A 22,608-nucleotide genomic window follows, 5' to 3' on the forward strand; every position below is an offset into this window, starting at 1 on the left:
TCTCCCCATAGAGAGGAGAGAGGCAATTGCGGAGGGAAAAAAAACGAATTTACATACTGTGTCTTTAATTTCTGCGCCACATGGCCTTTTCTGCACGGATTGGCCGCAGCGTGTGGATGAGATTTTTGCTAAATCTTGTCCACTTTGCTGGCTAATCCTGGGATTAGGAGCTACGTGCGGACAATCCGCACTGAAATTCTGCAGCAAATCCCTCCCGTGTAAACCCAGCCTTAAAGTTTGTGGGAGATTTGAGCTGCCATAAAATATAATCTGTGTCTGAGCGGAGTATGCATTTTTTTCAATCAGCTGATCAGCAGGGATCCTGATCAGTGGATAGGCCATCAATTTTTAAAGGCTGGATAACCCCTTTTTAATGCTCATTTATATATGTCTTCTTTACTGCTTATACAGGAGGAGTCACATGATGTACACATGGTGACCTAACCCCCCTATAGTCTTCTATACAGTATATGGGGCGCAGTGGCACTGGCAGTGCAATACATAATATAAATAAGACTATAAAAAAAATGCCAGTCAACCCGAGGCAGCACTGAAATGTTCTGCTCCTCCTGAGGCCAGCAGGGCTGGCTAGTGGCTATAGGAACTAGTTGATGGTGGCATCAGGAGTGGGTGGGAAAGAAGGAAGGCCGAGGTAAATGTCTATGCTCCTCTGAGCAGCTCCTGATGCATTCAAGCTGGCAGCACGTCATGTAACCGCCACGATCTGGAGGTGGGACGACGTGCAACTGAACAGATAAGAGTTCTACTGGAAACGAGCTGTGCCTGTAAGTCCCCTTGCAGCCATACATCTTTTTCAGCTGGCTTCACCTACCCTTCTCAGCACAATGAAACCTTCTGGGCCTGGGGTGGCATTGTGTTTGAAAATAAGGGTCACTGGCACTGCGATTCTTATACGTAGGGCCAGCCACTTGCAGTTGCTTGTCAATAACAATGGCTGTTCCTGTGTATAATGAACCTCAATGACTGGCCCAGAAAGCAGTCAGCCAATTGGGATGTGTTCCGGCAGAATAAACAGCCTATCCACCCCTGTTGATGAGGCTGTGGAGGATGCACCCTGTACTTATAGGTTGTTCTTTCTGTGGAAATGATCTCAAATTTTCCTGAAAAGGATTCTTAAATGTAAGCAAGCAAACTATACATATATGGCAACTTCCTAATAGCCATTTAGTAGCACCGAGTAGGCACAAAAGTCTGTATTTTCTATCCTACTTTGTGGAAGGCGGCTGACATAGTTATATTAAACTACAACTTAGCAGAAAGCAAGGCCAGGTAAGTGGGTGGTAAGCAATGGAGGGTAGACGGTTTCCTGTGATACTGCAGAACTTTCTGTCTTGTTGTGAGATGTTTTGCAGGCCATGACTTTCTGTACTCCTTTTTATTCACATCACTTTTAATAAGGCGATAAATTCATTTTATCAAAGTTTAGCAATTCCTGCAGTCCTCAATGTCCTACACGTGAAATGGGATTTTACCACCTTCAACTTGGATGATTTTCTCTATCAATTTTATGACACTTTATCAGTGGAGATAAAAATCCAAGTGCTGAGCTTTATTGCTCTAAATTTCCGACATCCTGTTCTCCAATAAAATGCATAGACTGTACTGAGGAGGAATAGAGCTTTACTGAACTCCCTTGCTCTCCTAGATGCCAGTGACATACTTGTAATTATCCCACACACATTTGCCTAATAAGCAAAAAATGCCCTGATATATTACCCCTAAAAGTCAAAATGTAATATCTTTATTAGAAATACATAAAATAATAGAAAACATAATTAAATTCCAGGGATCCTGGGGGTTCAGTAACTACTGTGTAGCCCCATGTACCATGAGTGTATTATAGTAGGAGAATGTAGCTATTGGTCCTAATATTGATTACTAGAAACCTAAACTAGTACTGGAACAATGCAGCTGAATCTGCTGTACGGGAGTCACGTTCAATAATAACCACCAACAGGAAGCCCGATTAAAATCTTATGAGTCCACTTGACGTGTTTCGGCACACTATTCCTTCCTCAGGGAAGGGGGCTACAGACTTGCAGGATATCTACTAAATAGGAGTTAGGCGGTACTAAGTAACACGTTCAGCCAATCAGTGATTAAGCTGGCATATCTTTCAATCTCTTTGTATCTAATAATAATGAAGGTGTGTCAAGATAGACAATTCTGTGCCAATTCAAATTCATCGGGGGTGTGACGTTCAGTTACAATGAGCACTAATCATCAAAAGTCTCAAGTTCCGATCTTGGGGCCCCTCTGTGATTTTTTTTTATTTTTTTTACGATGGCCATAGCATTACTATCATTACTTGATACACATGGTGCATTGGTAGTTTAAATAATGTGTATTTCTTTCAGATTGGCCAGTGCTGCTGTCTTAAGTAGCATGTAGTGTCTTAGGTTACTGATTTAGGTACAGTGCTTACTGTATGTCGAATAGCTGAAAAAGTGCAGTGGCCGTTTTGGAAGATGACAGAGACCCTCCAGGAACAGGTGGGCAGAAGAGGAGGGCACCATGTAATATAACTCTTCCTAGACATATATTGTCCCAGGACTACAGTGTCTCTTTTATCTCAGAACTTATTATTGGGGTGTTTGAAATTAGTTTTTCAAACCAGGCATCCACTTTAATCTTCCGTTATAGAACACTATGTCTGCATAGTTACTAATAATTATTTTTTATTACCCGAACTGTTCAGAGTTTTCCATTTTGGATGGTGGTAGAAGTATGCTAATGTTCAAAAAATATTCTTTCAGATTAATTTATCATTCTGCTTTATAATAAAGCATTGAAAATGGATAGGTTTAATCTATTGAATCCACATGACATAAATATGCCGTGCAAACGCAGAAGGACTTATCCTGACACTGTGTGATTGTCATGCTTGATCTAGCACTGTTCTCTTGGTCATGCAATCCGACCCAGCCAAGTACCTTTTGAGGCATTTACTTGAATACGGCTGAAAGAAACCAGCATCTTTCACCAAGGTTCATGACTATTTAATTATGTGGAGCTACTCGGAGATGAAAACATATCACTGAGTTATTCAGGCCATTTAGCCATCAGAATGCATATTAGACTGGCCTGCTGAGCAGAGCTTTTACAATGCAGTTTATGAGAGCCTGTAATAAGTTGGGTTTTTTCACCACTATGAATGCGGAGCAGTAACTTCCCATCTTTTCCCTGTTCTGCATATTAAAACAACGCTTCTTCAAGTTTAATTTTACACTTATTGACCCTGTATTTATGGCTAAAAATAGTGTATTGAATTGTGTATTAGCACAGACCTGTTGTGACTGTCTGAAATAAGTAGAAACTGGATTAACTAAAAGGTGGCTCCTAATGGAATCTGCAGCTTTGCCAGGTTTCTAAGGCCCCTGTTACTTCTATGGCGATTATAACTAATGCTTCTAATGTGTTAGTTGTGCACTACAAAACCTCAGTTATATGCTGGCATTTCTATTATTCATTGTAGACTTGTTTTGTGAAAACTAATGTATCAGGAATGGCATGAGAGCCATTAGAGGAGCTTATGCTGATGTTAGGCCCTGGTATTGTAGATTTAACCCTTTCCAATACAATTTGTATTCTGGTTTTCCTAGAGGGCTTACTCTTTTTCTGCCGTTATACAACGGCGCTATATGCTGGCTAAAGCCAGTACTGCATGAAGTGACACGTTGGATAGCCTTCGACAAGAGAGAGGCTGGCAATATACAGTAAGAGAACCCCGCCGGACGTCTTCCAACATCGGAGCTGTACAGCCTTAAATCATAATGTCTTTAGACGTCAGACAATGGATTGGAAAGGGTTAAAGGAATAACTCTTTTTTTTCCCATCAAATTGTGTTAGGTTGCTTTCACATGTTCACAATTGTACACAGATTTAAGCCCAGTTGACAATCCACATTTGTTGCATGTGAATGAAGTTTTTGTAACTTCATCTACATGCACTAGAAGTCATCTGTGTGGAGTTTTCTCCATACCACCAAAAAAATCCATGAAAAACTAGCGTGCTGCTACTTAAGAATTCTGCATGGAAAAGCCAGTGGATTAGTCCCAGTGAATGAGACTGATCCCTATGCGGATCTGTGGCACATCAAACTGCATATCTGTGGCAGACGTCCAAGGGTTAAAGGTCCTTTTACACGCAAAAATAATCTTTCAAATGACTGAAAAATGTAAAGATTTAGCGATCTATTTGCATAACATGTTAATTGCCATTTCTGGCCTTTAACGCATTATCATCTTCATTTGCATGTAAAAGGACTTCCAGGAGTTGTTTGCAGAGCTCAGTGTGTGATTAAACACGCCCAGCTGTGCAAACAGCTGCATAGTCCAGTTACTCAGGTTGAGTGGTACGGGTGCAAAAGGAGTGGTAAGACATTGTAGTATTCAAATCACTCATTTTTTTGTGTGTTTTAGAACTATTAGGCCAATGTCCACGGGTGAATTTGATTTGCGGGAGATGCACAAATCAAATCACCCATAGGGATGCATGGGCGCCACAAAGCAGTAAAAAGCATGCGGATGTGATTTTTTTATTTTTTATTATTTTTCTTATTCCCAGCGTGCGGATCGCACACACAGGAAGGAATCACAGCATGCTCCATTTTCCTGTGGATCCCGCGCAGACTGCTTCCATTGAAGTCAATGGAAGCCGTCCTATCTGCGGACCGCTCACAGCTGTAACTGTGGACGTGCTGTGGATCCGCAGGAAAGCAGGAGATTTTTTTAAAAAGCAGTGCGCATGCGCTGGTTACGTTGGCCGGTGTGCCCGGACGCATCTGCCGTTCTGAAGAAAGAAGATCCGTCCGCGACTGAGAAGACCCGTGCTGGATCCGGAGAGGTAAAAAACTGTCTTCCTCTCCATGTCCATGGGCACGGCTGGATTCTGCTGCGGGATTCAGCAATGGAATCCGTGCATGCAAGTGGACATTGGCCCTAAATCAGAACATTGTAAGTACAACTATCAGAGAGAACCCTTCTCCTTGGAGATTTCCTGTTCAAGATGGATAGGGAGCAGATTGGCTGAGTCTTTAAAGATGAATCAGCGTACCTGCTAGCTTACCTTCATATACCAAATCGGTACTCTCAATTGGTGGTGATGATAATTTCAAGTTACTTTATGCTTAAAGTCTAAAAGTGCCCATAAACCTTCAAAATCATTAGAAAAACGAGCACCAGCTGTTCCAATACATATGAACTTTTGGCTCTGCCTAACATTCATGTGTTTAGGGAGTTAAGCCTCAGCCAGACATCTATGGCAGCAGCGTGTTTGTCGGCGAACCAAAGGATCCATGTTGAAATTCAAGTCCCCAATTCTACTTTCTCTTGACATCGTCTGTCGTGGGTAAGTTGAGTTGACCCCATATACATTAGAGTCTTGTCTGGCCCAGCAGTTATCACAGAGTTTGGACAACCAGACTGTGTGCATGGGGGGCGCTTTTAGAATTGAACCTGCAGTTTTTTGTTAATTTGGTTCATAAATGAATGTCACCAGTGAACGGCTGTCTTCATAACCAGCAGTAGTAAGATAAGCTGTATTGATATAATGAAAGGGCCCAGGCTAAAAGGCTTTCCATATGTCTGTTTATTGAAGCAATGAAATAAGCAGTGTGTATTTTGTGGGTGAATTTTGCTGACACAGGCATTGAATAGCATATGCATCTGGCAGTAAAAATCACTGGAGTGGTCCTACAAATTCCACTTTAGGGAAATGCATTTTATTGCTACAACCCCAATTCCAAAAAGGTTGAGACGCTGTGTAAAACTAAAATAAATGTAAAGGAAAAAAGAATTAGAAAATCTCCTATAACCATATTTATTCATAATACAACATACTGTGTTTCCCCAAAAACAAGAACCTGTCTTGTTAATTTTTGCCCCAAAAGCGGCACTAGGTCTTATTTCCAGGGGATGTCATATTATACTTGCCTAGCAGGCTCGGTCCAGGTCCCGCCCACTGCTCTCGGGAGCTCCAGCACGCTTGCTGCAGGCCTCGGCTGTCCACAGAAGATTGCTTACTGGTTACGGTATTCATAAATCTCGCCTCCAGGAAGCAATGGCTGTGATTGGCTGAGCAGCGCTCAAGAACCCATCAATACAGTGCTCTGTGAACCAAGCACAGCCATCACGTTGTGGGAGCGGGATTTGTGAATTGGCTGAGCCATGGCATTGATTGACTAATTCATAAATCCAGCCTCCACAACGCGATGGCAGTGATTGGCTGAGTAGGGCTCGAGAACCAATCAATGCAGCACTCGATGAACCAATCACAGCCATCGCATTGTTCATTGAGTGCTGCATTGATTGGTTCTCAAGCACTGTTCAGCCAATCACAGCCATCACTTCCTGCAGGGGGGACTTATGAATCTCATAACCAGGATACCATCTTCTGTGGGTGGCCAAGGACTGCAGCAAGTGCACTGGAGCTCCGGAGAGCAGCGGGAGGAACCGGACTCAGCCTGCTATAGGTAATGTATTGCTTTTTTTTTTTTTTAAATTATGTAATGCAGCTAGGCCTTGTTTTCAGGGTATGGCTTATATTTCAAGCCTCCCCCCCCAAAAAAAATTGTGTCGGGCTTATTTTCAGGGTAGGTCATATTTTGGGGGAAATAGGATAGAAGACATATCTGAAGGTGAAAGTGAAACATTAAAAATTGACCCTCCAGCTGTTTTCCATTAGTACCAATTACTTTTCCAGCCTTTTGCTAACCCTGTCCCAACTTTTTTGAGATGTGTTGCTGCCATCAATTTCTAAAGGAAATGTTCTATTGTAAATAAAATATGGTTAGATGAGATTTCCAAATCATTTTTTTTTAACATTTATTTGCATTTCACACAGCGTCCCAACGTTTTATGGAATTAGGGTTGTATTATTCTTTATTATGAGGGCATTTTGGTACTCTGCATTCGGTTATATGTAGGAAACAGATGACCATTTGATGTGGAAGTAACATAAATGTATTAAGAAAATAAAGCAGCTTTTTAGAGTGTTCATTTAGTTAAAACAGAAACCTGGTTTTAAGTAATTTCTGCTGATATACCCTTCCCTCATCACACTTTTCTAGTTGTCATGGAAATATCACTCATTGATATACTTCATTTATATTCTATAAAATAATCTAACAAAAATAGGGTTAACTCTAAAAGAAATGCAAACCTTTTAATGTTTCATAGAAACCAAAATATTATTGGTCTAGCCAGGATAACGTACATATTATTTTTCGGATATGGCCCAAAGTCCACAGGTGGATTTGATTTGCGGAATCCGCATGGGTCACCCTTGTGGAAGATCTGCAATTCAAAGTGCCCATAGGGAAGCATTGGCATCCACAGCTGAATTTAAGCATGCGGATTTGCTTTGCGGACCGTTTAGTGAGGAAAACAAACCGCAGCATGCTCCATTTCTATGCGGATTCCGTGTGGACTCCATGCGGATGGGCTCAATAGAAGTCAGTGGGTGCGGGCAATCCACAGTGCATCCACAAATACAATTGCACAGTTGAAGGTTAAAATCAATGGCTGCCTAGTGTTGTACTTGCACACAGATCAGGCTTGTATAGTGTGCAGCCTATTAGTTAGACCCATATTATTGGACTAATAGCCCATTTAGAAAGCACGAGCTGTCGGGCAAACGATACCCTGCGGCTTGTCTCAGTGATGCTTGCTCTTGCGCTGTTATACAGGAGTGAGTATCGCTGGCATCACTCATAGCTCTGCTGGCATAAAGGTGGAGTGGGCCAACAGTGAGCTGCCCCACACTGTCAAAGTATACCACACACAATTGTTTACCTTTCCAAACACAATGAGTACATTGTTTACTCATGCCAGGAGACCACAATTGATTTTCTTCACTCTAATTAAAATCCTCCTCCTGGCCAGAGTTTCCCTCGCATAAACACACGGCCACCGGAGCAAATAATTAATACTGCATTTACTTAGCTAATGAGGGAAATAGAGATGATTTTAAGCCATTATATTTTATGCAAAAAAGTCGTTAATTCGTTCAATCATTTGGCCATTCAAGCAATAAACGTTGCGTGTTAAAAGGCCCTAAAAGGGTCATAAGCCTTGTCGGTGTGCAATTATAACACTAGGCATACCCCCCAATGCATAGTAGGTGTGTGAGTGGATGCACTTGTGCTATGTCCACCATACGGCATTTTGATTTCTGTGTGCCGCTGGGAACTGTTGTTTACCTGCCCTTGTACTTTTTGTATCGGCAAGTATGGTCACTTTTCAGTGATTTTTGACGTCAAGAAAAGCTGCAGTCATCCCATCTCTATGCTACTACACGACTGTGTGTCTACCTTTTTTATGGTTTTCGTTCTATATAATGTTGAAAGTGTGAATTTCTTTTATAGTAACCCTGTATATTGGATTATTCTTGCTTTGTATATACAAGTTCTTCCTCAATTTACAATATTAGTTTGCCCCAGGAAAACCTTTCTAGCTTGGAAATATTAAATTTTGAGAAAACTAGTAATTGGCTCCAAAAATGTTACATCAAAATGAGAAAAAGTGAAGAAATAGTGCAGTAGGATCCGTGTTGTAGTTTCCTGACAAATAGTGACTTTTAAATTTTCAAAATAAGAGGTCCGGTCCTCGCTGATCATAAACTGATGGCGTGTCCTGGTGATAAACCATTACCTTTTATATAAGATGGGAATAGCCCTTTATGTTTACATATTTGTTTATATGTGATATAATGTAACAATATCGGTCGCATGTTATATTTTCATTTATAGTTATGGTTTAGTGAAAGTTATTGTTTATTGTTATCAGCCTAGGCTGGGCTCACATGACCATATTTGAATTGCATATTACGTGGGCTCTGTACGCCCATGTGATACGTGGTGACTCGCATGTGATCGATTATATTGGCTTATGCAGTTCCGCATGCATTGGCGTGTAATCCGTGAGTGCAAAATAGAATGCAGCGTGTTCTATTTTGCTCTGTATACATACACAAGATCTAGCCCATTGCTCTCTATTGTTGCATATATATACACACCCCCATACGCATTTAGATTGCGAATGGGCTGCAGGTATATGTATCATCGCTAAGCAACAGTGTGGGAAATATAAACAAAAAAAAAACAGATATACTGTGCGTGTTCAATTTTGCCACCATATGCAGGGTCACGTCTGGGTTCACAGCTTTAAAATACTACAAGAGCCCTCGCAGCGTTTTACGCTTACGGCCGTGTGAGCCTGGCCCTAAGCAGGTAGAATATGGTATTTTTTATTATTATATTTTAATGAAGTTGTGATGTGTCTGAATATATATTTGTGGATGTTAATAATATCGGTTTTCATTTAGCCAAGTGTTAGTTTGGCGCTAGGGACTCGCATGTTTCCCCTGCTATATATAACTATCTTCCTCTCACCTAGGAATCTGCTTGTGTTTGGCAATGTTGTTGCATTTTGAAGAATAAATTGGCTTTGATAGGCTGCTGCTTAAATGGTTTAATTACTGAAAATATAGATTAAGGGTTTACTGAGAGGTGCGGGAAGTGCCTGGCCTCACGTTTATCTGCACTTCCATTAGTGCGATGATGGTTTATGTTAGAAGGTGTGTGTGGGGATGGAGGGGAGTTGGTGGGCGAGCCGCACTGATGTAATTGTGCCGTGAGTTGAGCTTTTCTTCTCAGCGAAGTTTTGCTGATCTAATAATACATCTACATTCTGTGAGCTGCCAAGATAAAAACAAGACATATGTTTTCCAACACTCATATGCTGCAGGCCTACAAGGGAGGGGGAGCTGCTTGAATGCCAAACACGGTAGAATATTGTGTAATATCTGCATTGACCACTTTCATTGTTTGACCCATGACTACCTTACGGGTCAGTTAGAGAGAGTGCTATGTTAGATGGCTGTTAGGCCGTTTTCACACGGGCAATAAAATCGTGCGATACGAGAGTGAGTTAAAATGCAGAATTGTAAAACTAATTATTTTCAATGGTTTCCTTCACATTAATTTTGAATTCACTGATGCGATGTTGCGGGGGAAAAAATTGCGGCATGCCTCATGTTTCTGCGATTTGCGATGATTTTATTTTTTTATCGCTCATGTTTCCCTATGGAGCCTTCTTTTTATCGCATTGCAATGCACGGACTTGTGATTTTTTTGCAATGTGCTTTTTACATTAGAAAGTCCTATTGACTTTTGCACTAAAAATCGCTGCAAAATCACAAGCGGTAGTGATGTCGCTCAAAAATTGCAGGAATAAAGATGCGATTTTTCTCATAGCGATATCGCAATTGCCCATGTGAAATTACTGTCAGTCCTATGGCTCCCCAATGACCGTGTTGCCATTGCTCACACTGTATGGATATAGGTAGATGTATAATTGTGTGTGTGCGTGTGTGTGTGCGTGTGTGTGTGCGTGTGTGTGTGCGTGCGTGCGTGCGTGCGCGTGTGCGCGCGTGTGTGTGTGCGTGTGCGCTGTTGATCCACGTTTAGTTAAACTCCGGTCAGCTATTGAACATGGTTTAAATAAAGGGTTGCACCAACACTTTTTGATCTATGGTTTGCAAAACCAAGATCACTTGATTAGCGGTCAAAGGTTGAACGTAGAAGAAATGTATCGCGCATGATGATTGGTGACTGTAATCAGGTGATCTTCTCAGCATTCATACTGAAGTAAAAACATGGCTGCTACCAGCTGTAAAATGTGGGTGTGCTTTCACGCCCCCTTGGATTTTAGCTGCTATACTAAGTTCAACTAGTCTGAAAATCGAAAATCGTGTGATCAAATTGAACCTAGATTTGAACCAAAATCATGGGCTAAACCATTTTGGTGCAACGTTTCACTACTTGATCATAGAATAACTCCTGTTGATCTCAAATCAAAACTTCGGTGCAACCAGCCCTAAAAGGATTGTAGGAGTGTCTTTCCTTGGATAACCCATTTGCTACTCCTTTTCTTCTTTAATCTAGAAATACAGAAATGGTCAATAGTTTCCTACACACAAGTTTTGTGCATGTGACGCTGGTACCAATGTGAGCCTATATTGTACATTCTCACCCAGTTCTGCAAAATATGTTGTAGCTGTGTAAAGGTGCATTTACTCTGCAAAGATGATCACTCAAAAGATGGCATTTGAGCGATCATTTTGCATAAACTACTAATTGGTACTAATGCCTATTAATACCAATTAGTAGCATGTGAACCACTGGGAGCTATAGTCAAGGAACAGACCACCCGCTGTGCCCTGTGAACATTCCCTTTGTTCTGCCCTGGGGCTGACAGCTGAAGAAATGTGATTCGCTGTTCCCCGGGCAGAACACAGCGTGCGGTCCTGATTATCAGCTGTTCTGCCAAGCAATGGATTTCAAGCAGAACTGAAAACCATCGTTCGGCAGAAAAGTGAAAGATGGGCACATTTACACCCAACGATTATCGCTCGCTCAAAAGATGGCTTTTGAGCGATAATTGTTGTCTAAATGGGCCTTAAATCTGTATTTTCTGTTCACTGTTTCATTAACATAATGATCAATACTGCTTCTGCATTTTGAATGTATAGCTTTCTTTCCCAGCACAAGTTAGCATGTTCAGTGCACTGATGTTTTAGTCTGATACATAGATGTTGTTTCAAAAATAATGGAAGACTAATATAGTAAATTTGCATATTGGCTTTTGCTTCTCTGGTCACATTCAGTGCTGTGATTTGAATATTCACTGGTTTCCTATCTGGTAGCAGAAAGAACACAATTACCACAATACACTAACAGCAAATTGGGTCTTACGTGCAACCTCCGATTCACTGCTGAGCAACAATGAATGTGATTGGTCAAAGCCCTCCATCTGTTATACTCTTTCAATGGTAGGCAGACCACTTAAACTAATTCACTAGCAAGTAAATATATAAAAAAGTAAGAGCCCTTATTTTATGGAGTACATCCATGAACATATATTGCAATAAAACTTTGTTGTAACAGAACTGATGACAGATGTGCTTGAAATCTACAGATATATTGAGTAACCTTTCTTAAAGGAGTTGTCCGGTTACCGGACAACACCACTTCAGTGGGGCTGAAGTGGTTAAAATAATAAACTGAAACCTACTTGCCCTTCTGTGGCCCCCGGGATCCAGTGCTGTGGTCCTGGTAGTTGGTTTTGATCGCTCATGTCGCAGGTGACTGCTGTGTTCAATGAGAGGCTGCATTGTCACTGCTTGGTCTCCCAGCTTCAGTGTTCACATCCCGAGTGCCAGGAATACAGGAACATGAAACTGCAGGAGTACTTTTAGAAATATGTTGAAAACCTGGGTCGACGTTAAGTTTGTTTATTGATTAACCAATGCATTGAATGCTAAACTATTGTATTTTTTTCCACTTAGATGCAAGTTTTTCAGTCTGACCGAAACTCCAGAAGACTATACTATCATTGTGGATGAAGAAGGGTTTCTAGGTATGTTTTTTTTTTGCCTTTTGAGTGGTGTGTAAATACACCATATCTTTGTACCTTAATAGACTAATGGAATGTGAAGCAATGGAAGTTTTGAATTCCATGACAAGAAGGTATTTGCTCTTCCTTTAAAGTGAGTGACTTGGAGTTCATGCTTTAGATGTTTATTCATCCTAGGTTATCAGGGAACAAGTTACTATACTTGAACCCCAAAGATCTGATATTAGGCCTCATACACATGCTGCTATCACTAGAGTTTGGTTTAGTAAATATCTGTTTCCAGATGTACAAGAAATGCAATAACCAATGTTTACTATCAGAGGACTAGGAAGAAAAAGTGTGTGGAAGAACCTGTGTATCTGCCTATAAATGCATACATATTATTGAATGCATTGTACTACACTGCAGTTTTACCTATTTCCATACATTTTGTTTTTAGAATGCTATTTTTTTTTTATAAACCATTTATTGTGCAGTGACTGGAATCTTTGGTGACCAGCCCCCCAATCTTTGGCTGGTTGCTTACGATACGGTTGGATTCTGCATGCGGGAGGCCACAGTGGAATCCAACCCTGTGCCCGGCTGGCGTCTGCACATACCTGTCTCTTCTTTTCTGCACTGCGACTGGTCCACATGGCTTGCTGTCGGACATGCGCAGTACAGATTTTTTTTTTAAATACTTGCTTTTACCACATCATCGCCTAGAGTCCACAACCTTACAATGTTAATTTTGGAAGGGCCATGGGTTGGACAGCTTTCATTGACTTATTATTATTATAACATGGTACAATGTTTTTTTCCTCCACGAGCGGGAAATCGCAATTCCTTTTCGCTCATGTGCAGGAAAAAGCGGTTTTCAATAGTACGTTATGCCGCGGTATTTGCTGCAGAACCCGGAGGTGGACGCCGGCTCCGAATCCCGCAATGCAAATAGGGTCGTGTGCAGCTGGCCGTAAAAACTCTGACTTCTGCCACCAGATCTTCGATTTATGAAATATACATGATGTGTTTGTAGCATAAAGAAGTAAAAATGACCCTGGAAAAGTATGTAATAATATGTTCTCTTGGAAATGTAGTTGTTAAACTTTCAGTGGGCACCGGTTAAAGCCATCTATAGATCTATATAGATCAGACGCCTTAGTGACTGCTTTAAAATTAAGTGTCTGACATTTTCTGGAGGAACTCTTATTCAGTGCATTAGGTGAAGAAAACAGAACACACTAAAGGCTCCAAGTATCACAGATCTTCTATGTCGCAGAGACTTGGAAGGGGCCCCTGACTGTTAAGAGTAAACAGAGCAATCACAGCTTGAGAGAGGGTAAAGGGTCAGCAATTGTTCTAGAGTTGTCTTTGCCTGGCTGATATCTCCAGTGAAATAATCTTACCCTGATTAAAAGAAAATGGAATAACAAAAAGAACTGTATCCAGGCTTCTTTGCGTGTCATTTTGCTATTTTGCACAAAATATGCTGAAATTGTAAAGTTAAATATATGTTTAAATATCTTGTTTAAGAGGCTTTTAGCATGCATTTCTTCCATCATGAAACATATAGGGTAGTCCTGATGTAGGGCAGTGATGGCGAACCTTTTAGAATGCCCAAACGGCAACCCAAAACCCACTTATTTATTGCAAAGTGCCAACAGGTCAGGGGGCGGGGGTTATCACAACGTATGTTTTTTACCCTCGTTGTTCTAAAAAGGACAAGGATTCAAAATAGACAGCGTGCAGATTTTGACTGCTTTTTGGAATGCGGAAATGCTGCACAATGGGGACTATGACCGGAAGCAGTTTGCAAGCACCCAGATCCCTCTGCTGATGAGCGGCACCAGACTAGATCAGATCCCAGAGGCAAAATGGAACAAGGTTCTAACCCGCACTGCGTTTTTGGCTGAGGACTTCAACGCAGAAGAGATAAATCTGGATTAAAAATGCCCCCAATGGATGTCTGGCTTCATCATTGTGTCATATGTGATGGATCTTCTGTCCCAAACAGCCTCACCCCAACCAAAGATTGTGAAACAAAAACACAAGACACTTTCATTTGTTTAATTGACAACATTTTATTTGAAATAACATTATATTTTTATTCAGTGTCTCAGATGTAAGATCAGACCAATTGCTATAAGAAGACACTAAAAATGGCGCACCTCCGACTCACAAAGAGTCATCGTCCAGCACTCAGGAGAGGAAAAACCCCCTGTGGGGGAAACCTCTGGGGAGCCATGGCTGGAGGACGGCCCTCCCTCCGGGCTTAGGGGGTTAATGCCAATATGTAACAGCATCTTTTATCAGAATTGATACATTTTATCATACTTACAGTAATACATCCTATAACAGAACATTACATATGATGGTTATTAGTAAACAAGGCGAGGGCAAAGCAGAGGCCCCGTGTGATGCCTAATGGAGATATCCAAATGTGACCTCTCCGGGCAGCGGATACTGGATATGATGGAGATCTGGCTGCAGCATCTGTCACCCCATGGATCACTAGGGATAATAGACATGATCTGGCTGGCTGCGCAATTATGGCTGATCGGGCTGGCTAGGTAAATATGGCTGATCTGGCTGGCTAGGCGGGCGTCCCCTCCTCCCTCACAGATGGTGAAGCTCCAGGTCTCCAGACACACCAAGCACCACGCTGCATCTGGCCGTAAGCCCTTCCGTCATGGAGTTTTCTTGGATAGGCTGTTTATGACATAGGCCTAGCTGTGGATGACATCAGCACAGTTGCCATGGTGACTGCAGGTGTTTATCAACAAGGCCTCATCCACTTGATTTCACCCATAATTAACCATTTAATGACTGATACTGTGCTTTTCTACAGAAGCCTGTCAACTGTTTGTCACTAAGCCAGCCTTTTATTATTATGGTATTTAAAAAAAATGGCTGGATGGAAGTTAATGAGGGTATCTACAGGTGTAATATTCACATTAACGCCCTCACAAAGCAGCTACCCTTTTTTTTCGGAGTGTGTCTAACATAGAGGGTGATTATATTATTATTTTTTCTTTATACTCCCCACAATGTACAACATACAATGACGCGCATTTGTCTTCTACTGTAATTACTTACGTTTTCTGTAATACATGCGCTTTCTTCACTCATCTGATACAATGTAAATGTAGTATTCTTTCTTGAGCATTATCAGAATGGGGTAATTAAATTGATGTAGTGTAAAGAAAATAATTGCAATGAAAAGTAGGTATGGTAAATGTTAATCCCTTAGTGACAAAGCTTTTTAGTTTTTTCTATTTTCGTTTTTTCCTCCTCCCTTTTAATAAAATCATAACTCCTTTATTTATCCATCGCCGTCGCTGTATATGGCTTGTTTTTTGCGGGACGAGTTGTATTTTTCAATGGTAGTATTTAATGTACCATATAAGGTACTGAAAAACTTTAAAAAAATTCTAAGTGGAGAGAAATGGAAAAAAATAAAATGCCGCCATCTTTTGGTATGTCTTATTTCTACGGCGCACAAAGTGCAACAAAAATGACATGATGGCTTTATTCTATGGGCCAGTACGATTACTACGATACCAAACTTATATAGTTCTTGTTTTTGCTGCACTACTTGTATTTTTTTAAAGATATTTAATCTTTTAAAATTATTTTCTGCCGCCATCTTCTGCGAGCAATAGCTTTTTTGTTTTTCTGTTGACATAGTTGTGTGATGGCTCATTTTTTGCTGGACGTCCTGTAGTTTGCATTGGTTCCATTTTGGAATAGATACGACTTTTTGATCGCTTTTTATTGCATTTTTTTCTTGGAGACAGGGTAACCAAAAAAAGTGCATTTCTGGCGTTTTTTATTTTTTTTCTGATGATATTTACCGTGCGGGGTAAATAATGCGTTACTTTGATAGATCTGACTTTAGTGGATCATACCAAATCATACAATGATACCAAATATGTATTTTTGTTTTATTACTTAGATTCCTTTATTATAAATAGTCATTACTCTACTTTTGTCGTCTTCGTCTTTCACCGATTTCCAGTTTCGCCCATTCTTCATTGCAGAATCTTGCCTCTTCTTTCATCGCTTGCTTCTAGATTCGCCGCCGGTCGACGTGACCTTGCTGCATCACAGCTGCGGGCCCTGCTGGTATTCACTGCCGTGGTGAGCGTCTGACGGCGGCGTGTGCCAGCAGGGAGGGTTCTGCGTGCCGCCTCTGGCATGTGTGCCATAGGTTCGCCACCACGGAGGTAGGCTGTCATATTATGACTTGGAAACTACCCCTAGTTGTCATGTAGTTGGCTGAACAATTGTATATCTCGAGCAGGAACTTACTGGAGCCCACTCTTTACTGCAGTCTTTTCCTATATCTTCAGCCTTGGGACACTCCTGTTAATTTTTTTTACATTTGGGAACTCCTACCAAATGTTTTATAAAACACTGTATAATCACACCCAGAAAATTACCACCTGCCTTCCCTATCAGTAACCACATGCAAGCCTTAACACCTTCCTGCAGTAATCACAATCATGGTTTACATCCATTTCTCAGCAGTACCCAAATTCAGGACTTAAGCCCAACAGTAATTATTACATTAAAAACTCGAACACCCCCCACCATCACCACCAGCAATGGTAATAGCATTCAGTCCTTCAACCCTACCACAACAATTATTTAAATAATGCAACCAAAAGCTTATCTTACCTAACCTAGAAGCATCAGCGCTTCAGTAGGATAACAGTATAGTTCTCCCATTGGTCTTGTGCTGGATTCTTCTCTGGCAAGACCGCATGTGCGTCGTGGGCAGGTACAGGTACAGGATGTCTGGCACTCCAGTTGGGAATCCCTGTTTAACTGTCTGCAAGCTTCATATATATGGGTCATATTTGATGGCACGATTACCAACCTCCCTCTACGATAATGATTAACAATTCAGTCATTGACTACTCTTGGTCACTCTATGGATCAACTCTTGTCATTTTCGTCTATCCAGGACCGTTTATTCTAACTGGCAAAGAGTCATGCCAGTGTCTGCCATGATTGTGTGTAACCAGCAAGTTCTTTTGACAACTTCCTCTTCTTTGTGACAACTTCTTCACTCTATAGACCACTTTTAAATAGGAAAAGTTATTTAATCACACTGTAATAGATCAGTATTTCTCTACTAGGTTCGGAGGTGTGCCCTAGAACCTGGTTGGGTGCTTAACTGAAGGCATAATCTGGTAGAGCCATCAGTTGTCCAGAAAGCATGGAATGGTTTCTTTATGGTTAAAAGGTTGTGTGGAGATACTGGTGCAGATTTTCTTGAACTAAATATACAATAGTGTTGGGTATGGTCTAGTTTTGAAGATGTATGCTCTAATAATTTTACCCACTGTAAATGTGAATGAAGCCACATCTGTTTTCACCTCCTTTGGTCATTTCACATTTTTGGAAAGATTGTAAAGCATTTGATTAGAGTTTTAAATGAGATCCAAATGAATAAACCTAATAAGTAAGCATACCCATGCTTTGGGATGGAAAACAGTAAGTCATTGATCTGCCACATGATATATAAGTCCCAAGTGTTCCTCTTGCTTGAGAAGCTTTCATGTTTTCTGCATGAAAGCGGCCTTTTTGTTTTTGTTTTCTGTTGTTCTGAATGGTTGTGTGGGTGGTTACTGTGATTCCGTGCTCAGAGGTCTATGCTGGAGAAAAGAGCTGTTCAAAAACAAAATCCTTCTTAAATGTCATGTCTGCTTGTTTACCACTTTGCGTTACCATAAATCATAACCTTGCAGTTGTTCTGTATATATTACCCCTAGAGGCAACCATTCGAACTGTGAGCATCATGAAATTTAAAGGGGCGCTCCAATTATGTTCTGCCATAATGATCTTCTAGTGTGCACCCAGATTTATAGTACTAGATAATATACATTCTAACTTGATTAGTTACGCCACTCGATCACATGGTTCAATTCTCCCACATGGTTTTTCTTCCACTGATGCACCATTCGCTTAGCTATCGATCATTAGTCCGAATGACATCGATGGTGGGGGATCGGATCTTCTGAAGCTCTGTTCTGAGTGACAGACTGCCAGCCCAGAGCATGCGCAGTGACAATGCCGGTAGATGTGCAGATGATCACTGCACATGTGCTGCCGCCTGCATTGCAGTCTGTCTCTCGAACTGAATTCAGAGGATCTGACTGTGAAGAAATCATTGATGACAGGCTATTCAGAGTAATGGCCGAAAGCCATGTAGCTTGAAGCGAACGGTGCGTCAGTGAATTGGATCACATGATCGGGTGGCATAACTCAACAATAACTAATTATGGAGATAGAGTGAATATTCTATTATACATTACCATAGCTCCAGGTGAACAGTAGAAGGGCATTTTTGTCAAAATGTAACTAGACAACCCCTTTTAATATAATTTTCTAGTCAATACTAGCTTTTTATAATGTATATTCTTTCTGAATGGGAAAAACTGGCCACTCTAATCGCCTCCTTTTTTTTTTTTTTGGAACCTTTGAGAGATGAAAGTCTAGTATCCCATTTAGACACAACTGATTATCGCTCAAAATGTGCTCAAAAACCATCTTTTGAGTGATAATCGTTGTCTAAACGCACAGCCATCATGCACTGTTCGTGTACAATTCACTCATCGTTAACTTTCAGCTAGCTGAAAGCCAACGATGAGCCTCATCAGTGCCGCACGCTGAGTTCTCAGTGGGGTACCACTGATACTATTGTTTCAGCTGGCATCCTGCTCAGAGAACACAGCAGAAGTATACAGAAGACAGAGCTCCAGGTGTCTTCTGTATACCCCGCTTGGAGCGCTCCGCTGTAGACCAGCTAAGCACTCTGTGAGCATTGCAGGAGTATGCAGAAGACAGCACTCCAGCTGTGTTCTGCATACCCCACACGGAGCGCTCAGTGAGATACCCACTGTGCGCTACGAGAACACAGCAGTTCTCAGAGTGTATAAATGCACACAACGATTATCGCTCAAAAGATTGCCTTTGAGCGAATGTTGAGCGATAATTGTTGTGTCTAAATAGGCCTTACAATACATTACAGTGTCTTCTAATATTTGGTGAATAATTAGTCCACTGGTTATATATACAGTCAATTGAGCATTCCTTATAGTGCTTTTTTGTTATTGAGCCTTGGCCAGCGATTATTTATCAAATTCTATATTTAAAGACCAATCACTTGCAACCCCCTTAGTTTGATATGCATTCACATAGCTTTTACCAGCATCGGTCAGCTTGTGCCTTTTAGAAATGCTCTAGACTTTTAAAATATTATATATCTCTTTGGAATAACATAGTACCTCTAACCTAAAGGTAAAAACTTTCTTAAGGTGCCCATACACATTAGGCTGAAGTTGATGATAGTAGATGATTTGAAGCATTACCATCATTCATTGGGTGAAATTTGACAATGACCAATTATTTTAGTCAACTAATGACGGTCATTAGTTAAAAGAAATTGGCCACGTTAGACATTTTCGTCCAGTAGCTGAATGAAAGATCTTTTGTTCTTAAAAGGGTCTTCCGAGCAAATGTTATAGCTGATTGGCTGGGGTCTGCTGCTTAGAATGCCAACCGATCAACTGGTCTGGCGCCTGCTGTCAGTGCCACAACACACAGGGTACAGAGCAGAAGCGGATCTCTCCAATCCCTGTGTAGTGGGAGTCACCAGAAATTGTAGATGCAGCTCCCATTAAAATCAAAGAGAGCTGTGCCCGCAAATACTAGGAGCGGTTGGAGCAATCGGTTTCCATACCCTGTGTATTGTGGTTTAGGCAGCAGACCCTGTAACAGCTGATTAGTTGGGATCCTAAGTACCTCTCCCACCTGATTAGGTCATCAATAACATTTCCCAGAAAACGCCTGTAACTAATTTAATCTTTAAACGCTCTTTCATTGAAAGTATATTCTCAAAAAGACCTTTTGTAACTTGCTATCCTCCCACTGTTTTCTACCCAAAATTCACAAACCCAATTGGCTGTCACAAGCTGGTATTATAGACATGTTGGTGTAGTGTGTGCAAATATGCAGTGGTTATATCTAATGCCTTTCCCATCATTGGTTACTGTGCTACTTTTAAAATTCTGAGACTGTTTTCAGTCCTGTCCTGATCGGTAGCAGTGATTTTACAAATCATTGTATTTTATCCAATAGAACAGGGGTGTCAAACTCATTTTCACCGAGGGCCACATCAGGCTTATGGTGACCTTCAAAGGGCCGACTGTAAGACTGTATAGTAAGGACCTGTTCACACAAGCGTATTTACGTACATGATATGCAGTGAATAGAAGCCATTGATTTCAAGGAGTTCATTCACATGATGTATATTTTCACACAGCATGACCTATTTTGTTGCGTACGACGTACCCGAATAGGCCATTGAAGTGAATGGGCCGCGCAAATACGTGGTGAATGCGCAGGAAACTCATGTATTCACTGCATATTCGCGCACCATTTCATTGGGCCCATCTGCGTTCTTTTTTACATGCCCAAATATGCAGGCATAAGCGATTTTCAATTGCGCAAATACGCGGCGTATTTGTGTGACTGAAATATGATTACGCCCCTGTGAACGAGCCCTAATAGGGACCCCTATAGTGGTCGCAGTAGTAATAGGGACCCCTATAGTGGTCGCAGTTGTAATAACGACCCCGTTAGTGGTCGCAGTAGTCATAGTGACCCGTATAGTGGTCGCAGTAGTCATAGTGACTCTCATAGTGGCCCCAGTAGTAATAGTGACTCTCATAGTGGCCCCAGTAGTAATAGTGACTCTCATAGTGGCCCCAGTAAAAAATAGTGACTCTCATAGTGGCCCCAGTAAAAAATAGTGACTCTCATAGTGGCCCCAGTAATAATATTGACCCCCATAGTGGCCCACTTAGTAATAGCGAGCCCCACAGCGGCCAAGTTAGTAATAGCGACCCCCCACAGTGGCTAAATTAGTAATAGAGACCCCCACAGTTGGCTCCCTAACCCATATACTTACCTCCTCCTTGCTGTCAGCGCTGCTTCCCCTCTGCTCGCGCTGAGCCTGGGTGCACTTAGACATCAGTGTGTGCACCCGGAATGCTTCCTCCCTGAGTCCTCTCCTGCGGAACTGAGGAGCAGGGGACTCAGGGGAAGAGGATCCCCGCTGCACACTGACGTCAGAGTGTGCGCCGGGATCAGCGCTGCCTGCGGCACTCCAGCTGGTAATTGCTTCAGTGGTGAGCAGCCGTTGGGCCACATAACATGAGGCAGTGGGCTGGATTTGGCCCGCGGACCTTGTGTTTGACACCTGTGCAATAGAATATAGGTTTACTTCAGTAGGCACATTAAATAAAAAATGCATTGGTACACTTGGCATTGGAAGGCGGTGGTAGGCTATTAGACACTGTTTTTTTGTTTTTCGTTTATTTTATCCTTCTTGTTAGTGGGGGTTTTTTTGTTTTTGTTTTTTTACTTATTTTTTCAAATGGATCAATAACCTACAAATATAGAAGGAAGGGCCCTTTTACACTGAACAATAATCATTCAAAAAATCATTGGATTGTGTGAATTTGAATAGTAATCGTTCAGTGTAAATACGGTCAACAATTGAACAACCAATGAGTGCTTCTCATTGATCCATTTAATGCAGGCATAAAAATAAGTGTTCGCTCGTTCACACATTGTTGTATGTGAACCGCAATCATTCAGTCGTTCTCTAATATAGTGAATGTGAATATCTGAATGATATGCGAACAAAATTGAGAATAATTTATCTGCCTGTATAAACAGGGTATCACTGAAAGGAGAATGATTAAAATAGAACTTTTAATCATTCTAATTAAAAATCGGGAACTGATCACAGCGAATAGTGCTGACATTAAAGGGGTTGTCCCACGAAACAAAGTGGGGGTATACACTTCTGTATGGCCATATTAATGCACTTTGTAATGTACATCGTGCATTAAATATGAGCCATACAGAAGTTATTCACTTACCTGTTCCGTTGCTAGCGTCCCCGTCTCCATGGTGCCGTCTAATTTTCAGCGTCTAATCGCCCGATTAGACGCGCTTGCGCAGTCCGGTCTTCTCCGTGTTGAATGGGGCTGCTCGTGCTGGAGAGCTGCTCCTCGTAGCTCCGCCCCGTCACGTGTGCCGATTCCAGCCAATCAGGAGGCTGGAATCGGCAATGGACCGCACAGAAGACCTGCGGTCCACCGAGGGTGAAGAT

At 41.5% G+C, this 22,608-nt stretch overlaps 1 protein-coding gene across 1 annotated transcript in view; it reads left to right on the forward strand.

Moving 5' to 3' along the window:
- The window catches only part of CASTOR2 (cytosolic arginine sensor for mTORC1 subunit 2), a 144,774-nt gene that overhangs the window by 61,813 nt on the left and 60,353 nt on the right, over positions 1 to 22,608 (forward strand). The window contains exon 2 of the mRNA XM_066576732.1: positions 12,370 to 12,440. Coding sequence (XP_066432829.1) covers positions 12,370 to 12,440 — 71 coding nt within the window. The remainder of the gene's footprint in view (positions 1 to 12,369; positions 12,441 to 22,608) is intronic.

The sequence above is a fragment of the Eleutherodactylus coqui genome, chromosome 1, assembly GCF_035609145.1.
Source record: "Eleutherodactylus coqui strain aEleCoq1 chromosome 1, aEleCoq1.hap1, whole genome shotgun sequence".
Taxonomy (NCBI): domain Eukaryota; kingdom Metazoa; phylum Chordata; class Amphibia; order Anura; family Eleutherodactylidae; genus Eleutherodactylus; species Eleutherodactylus coqui.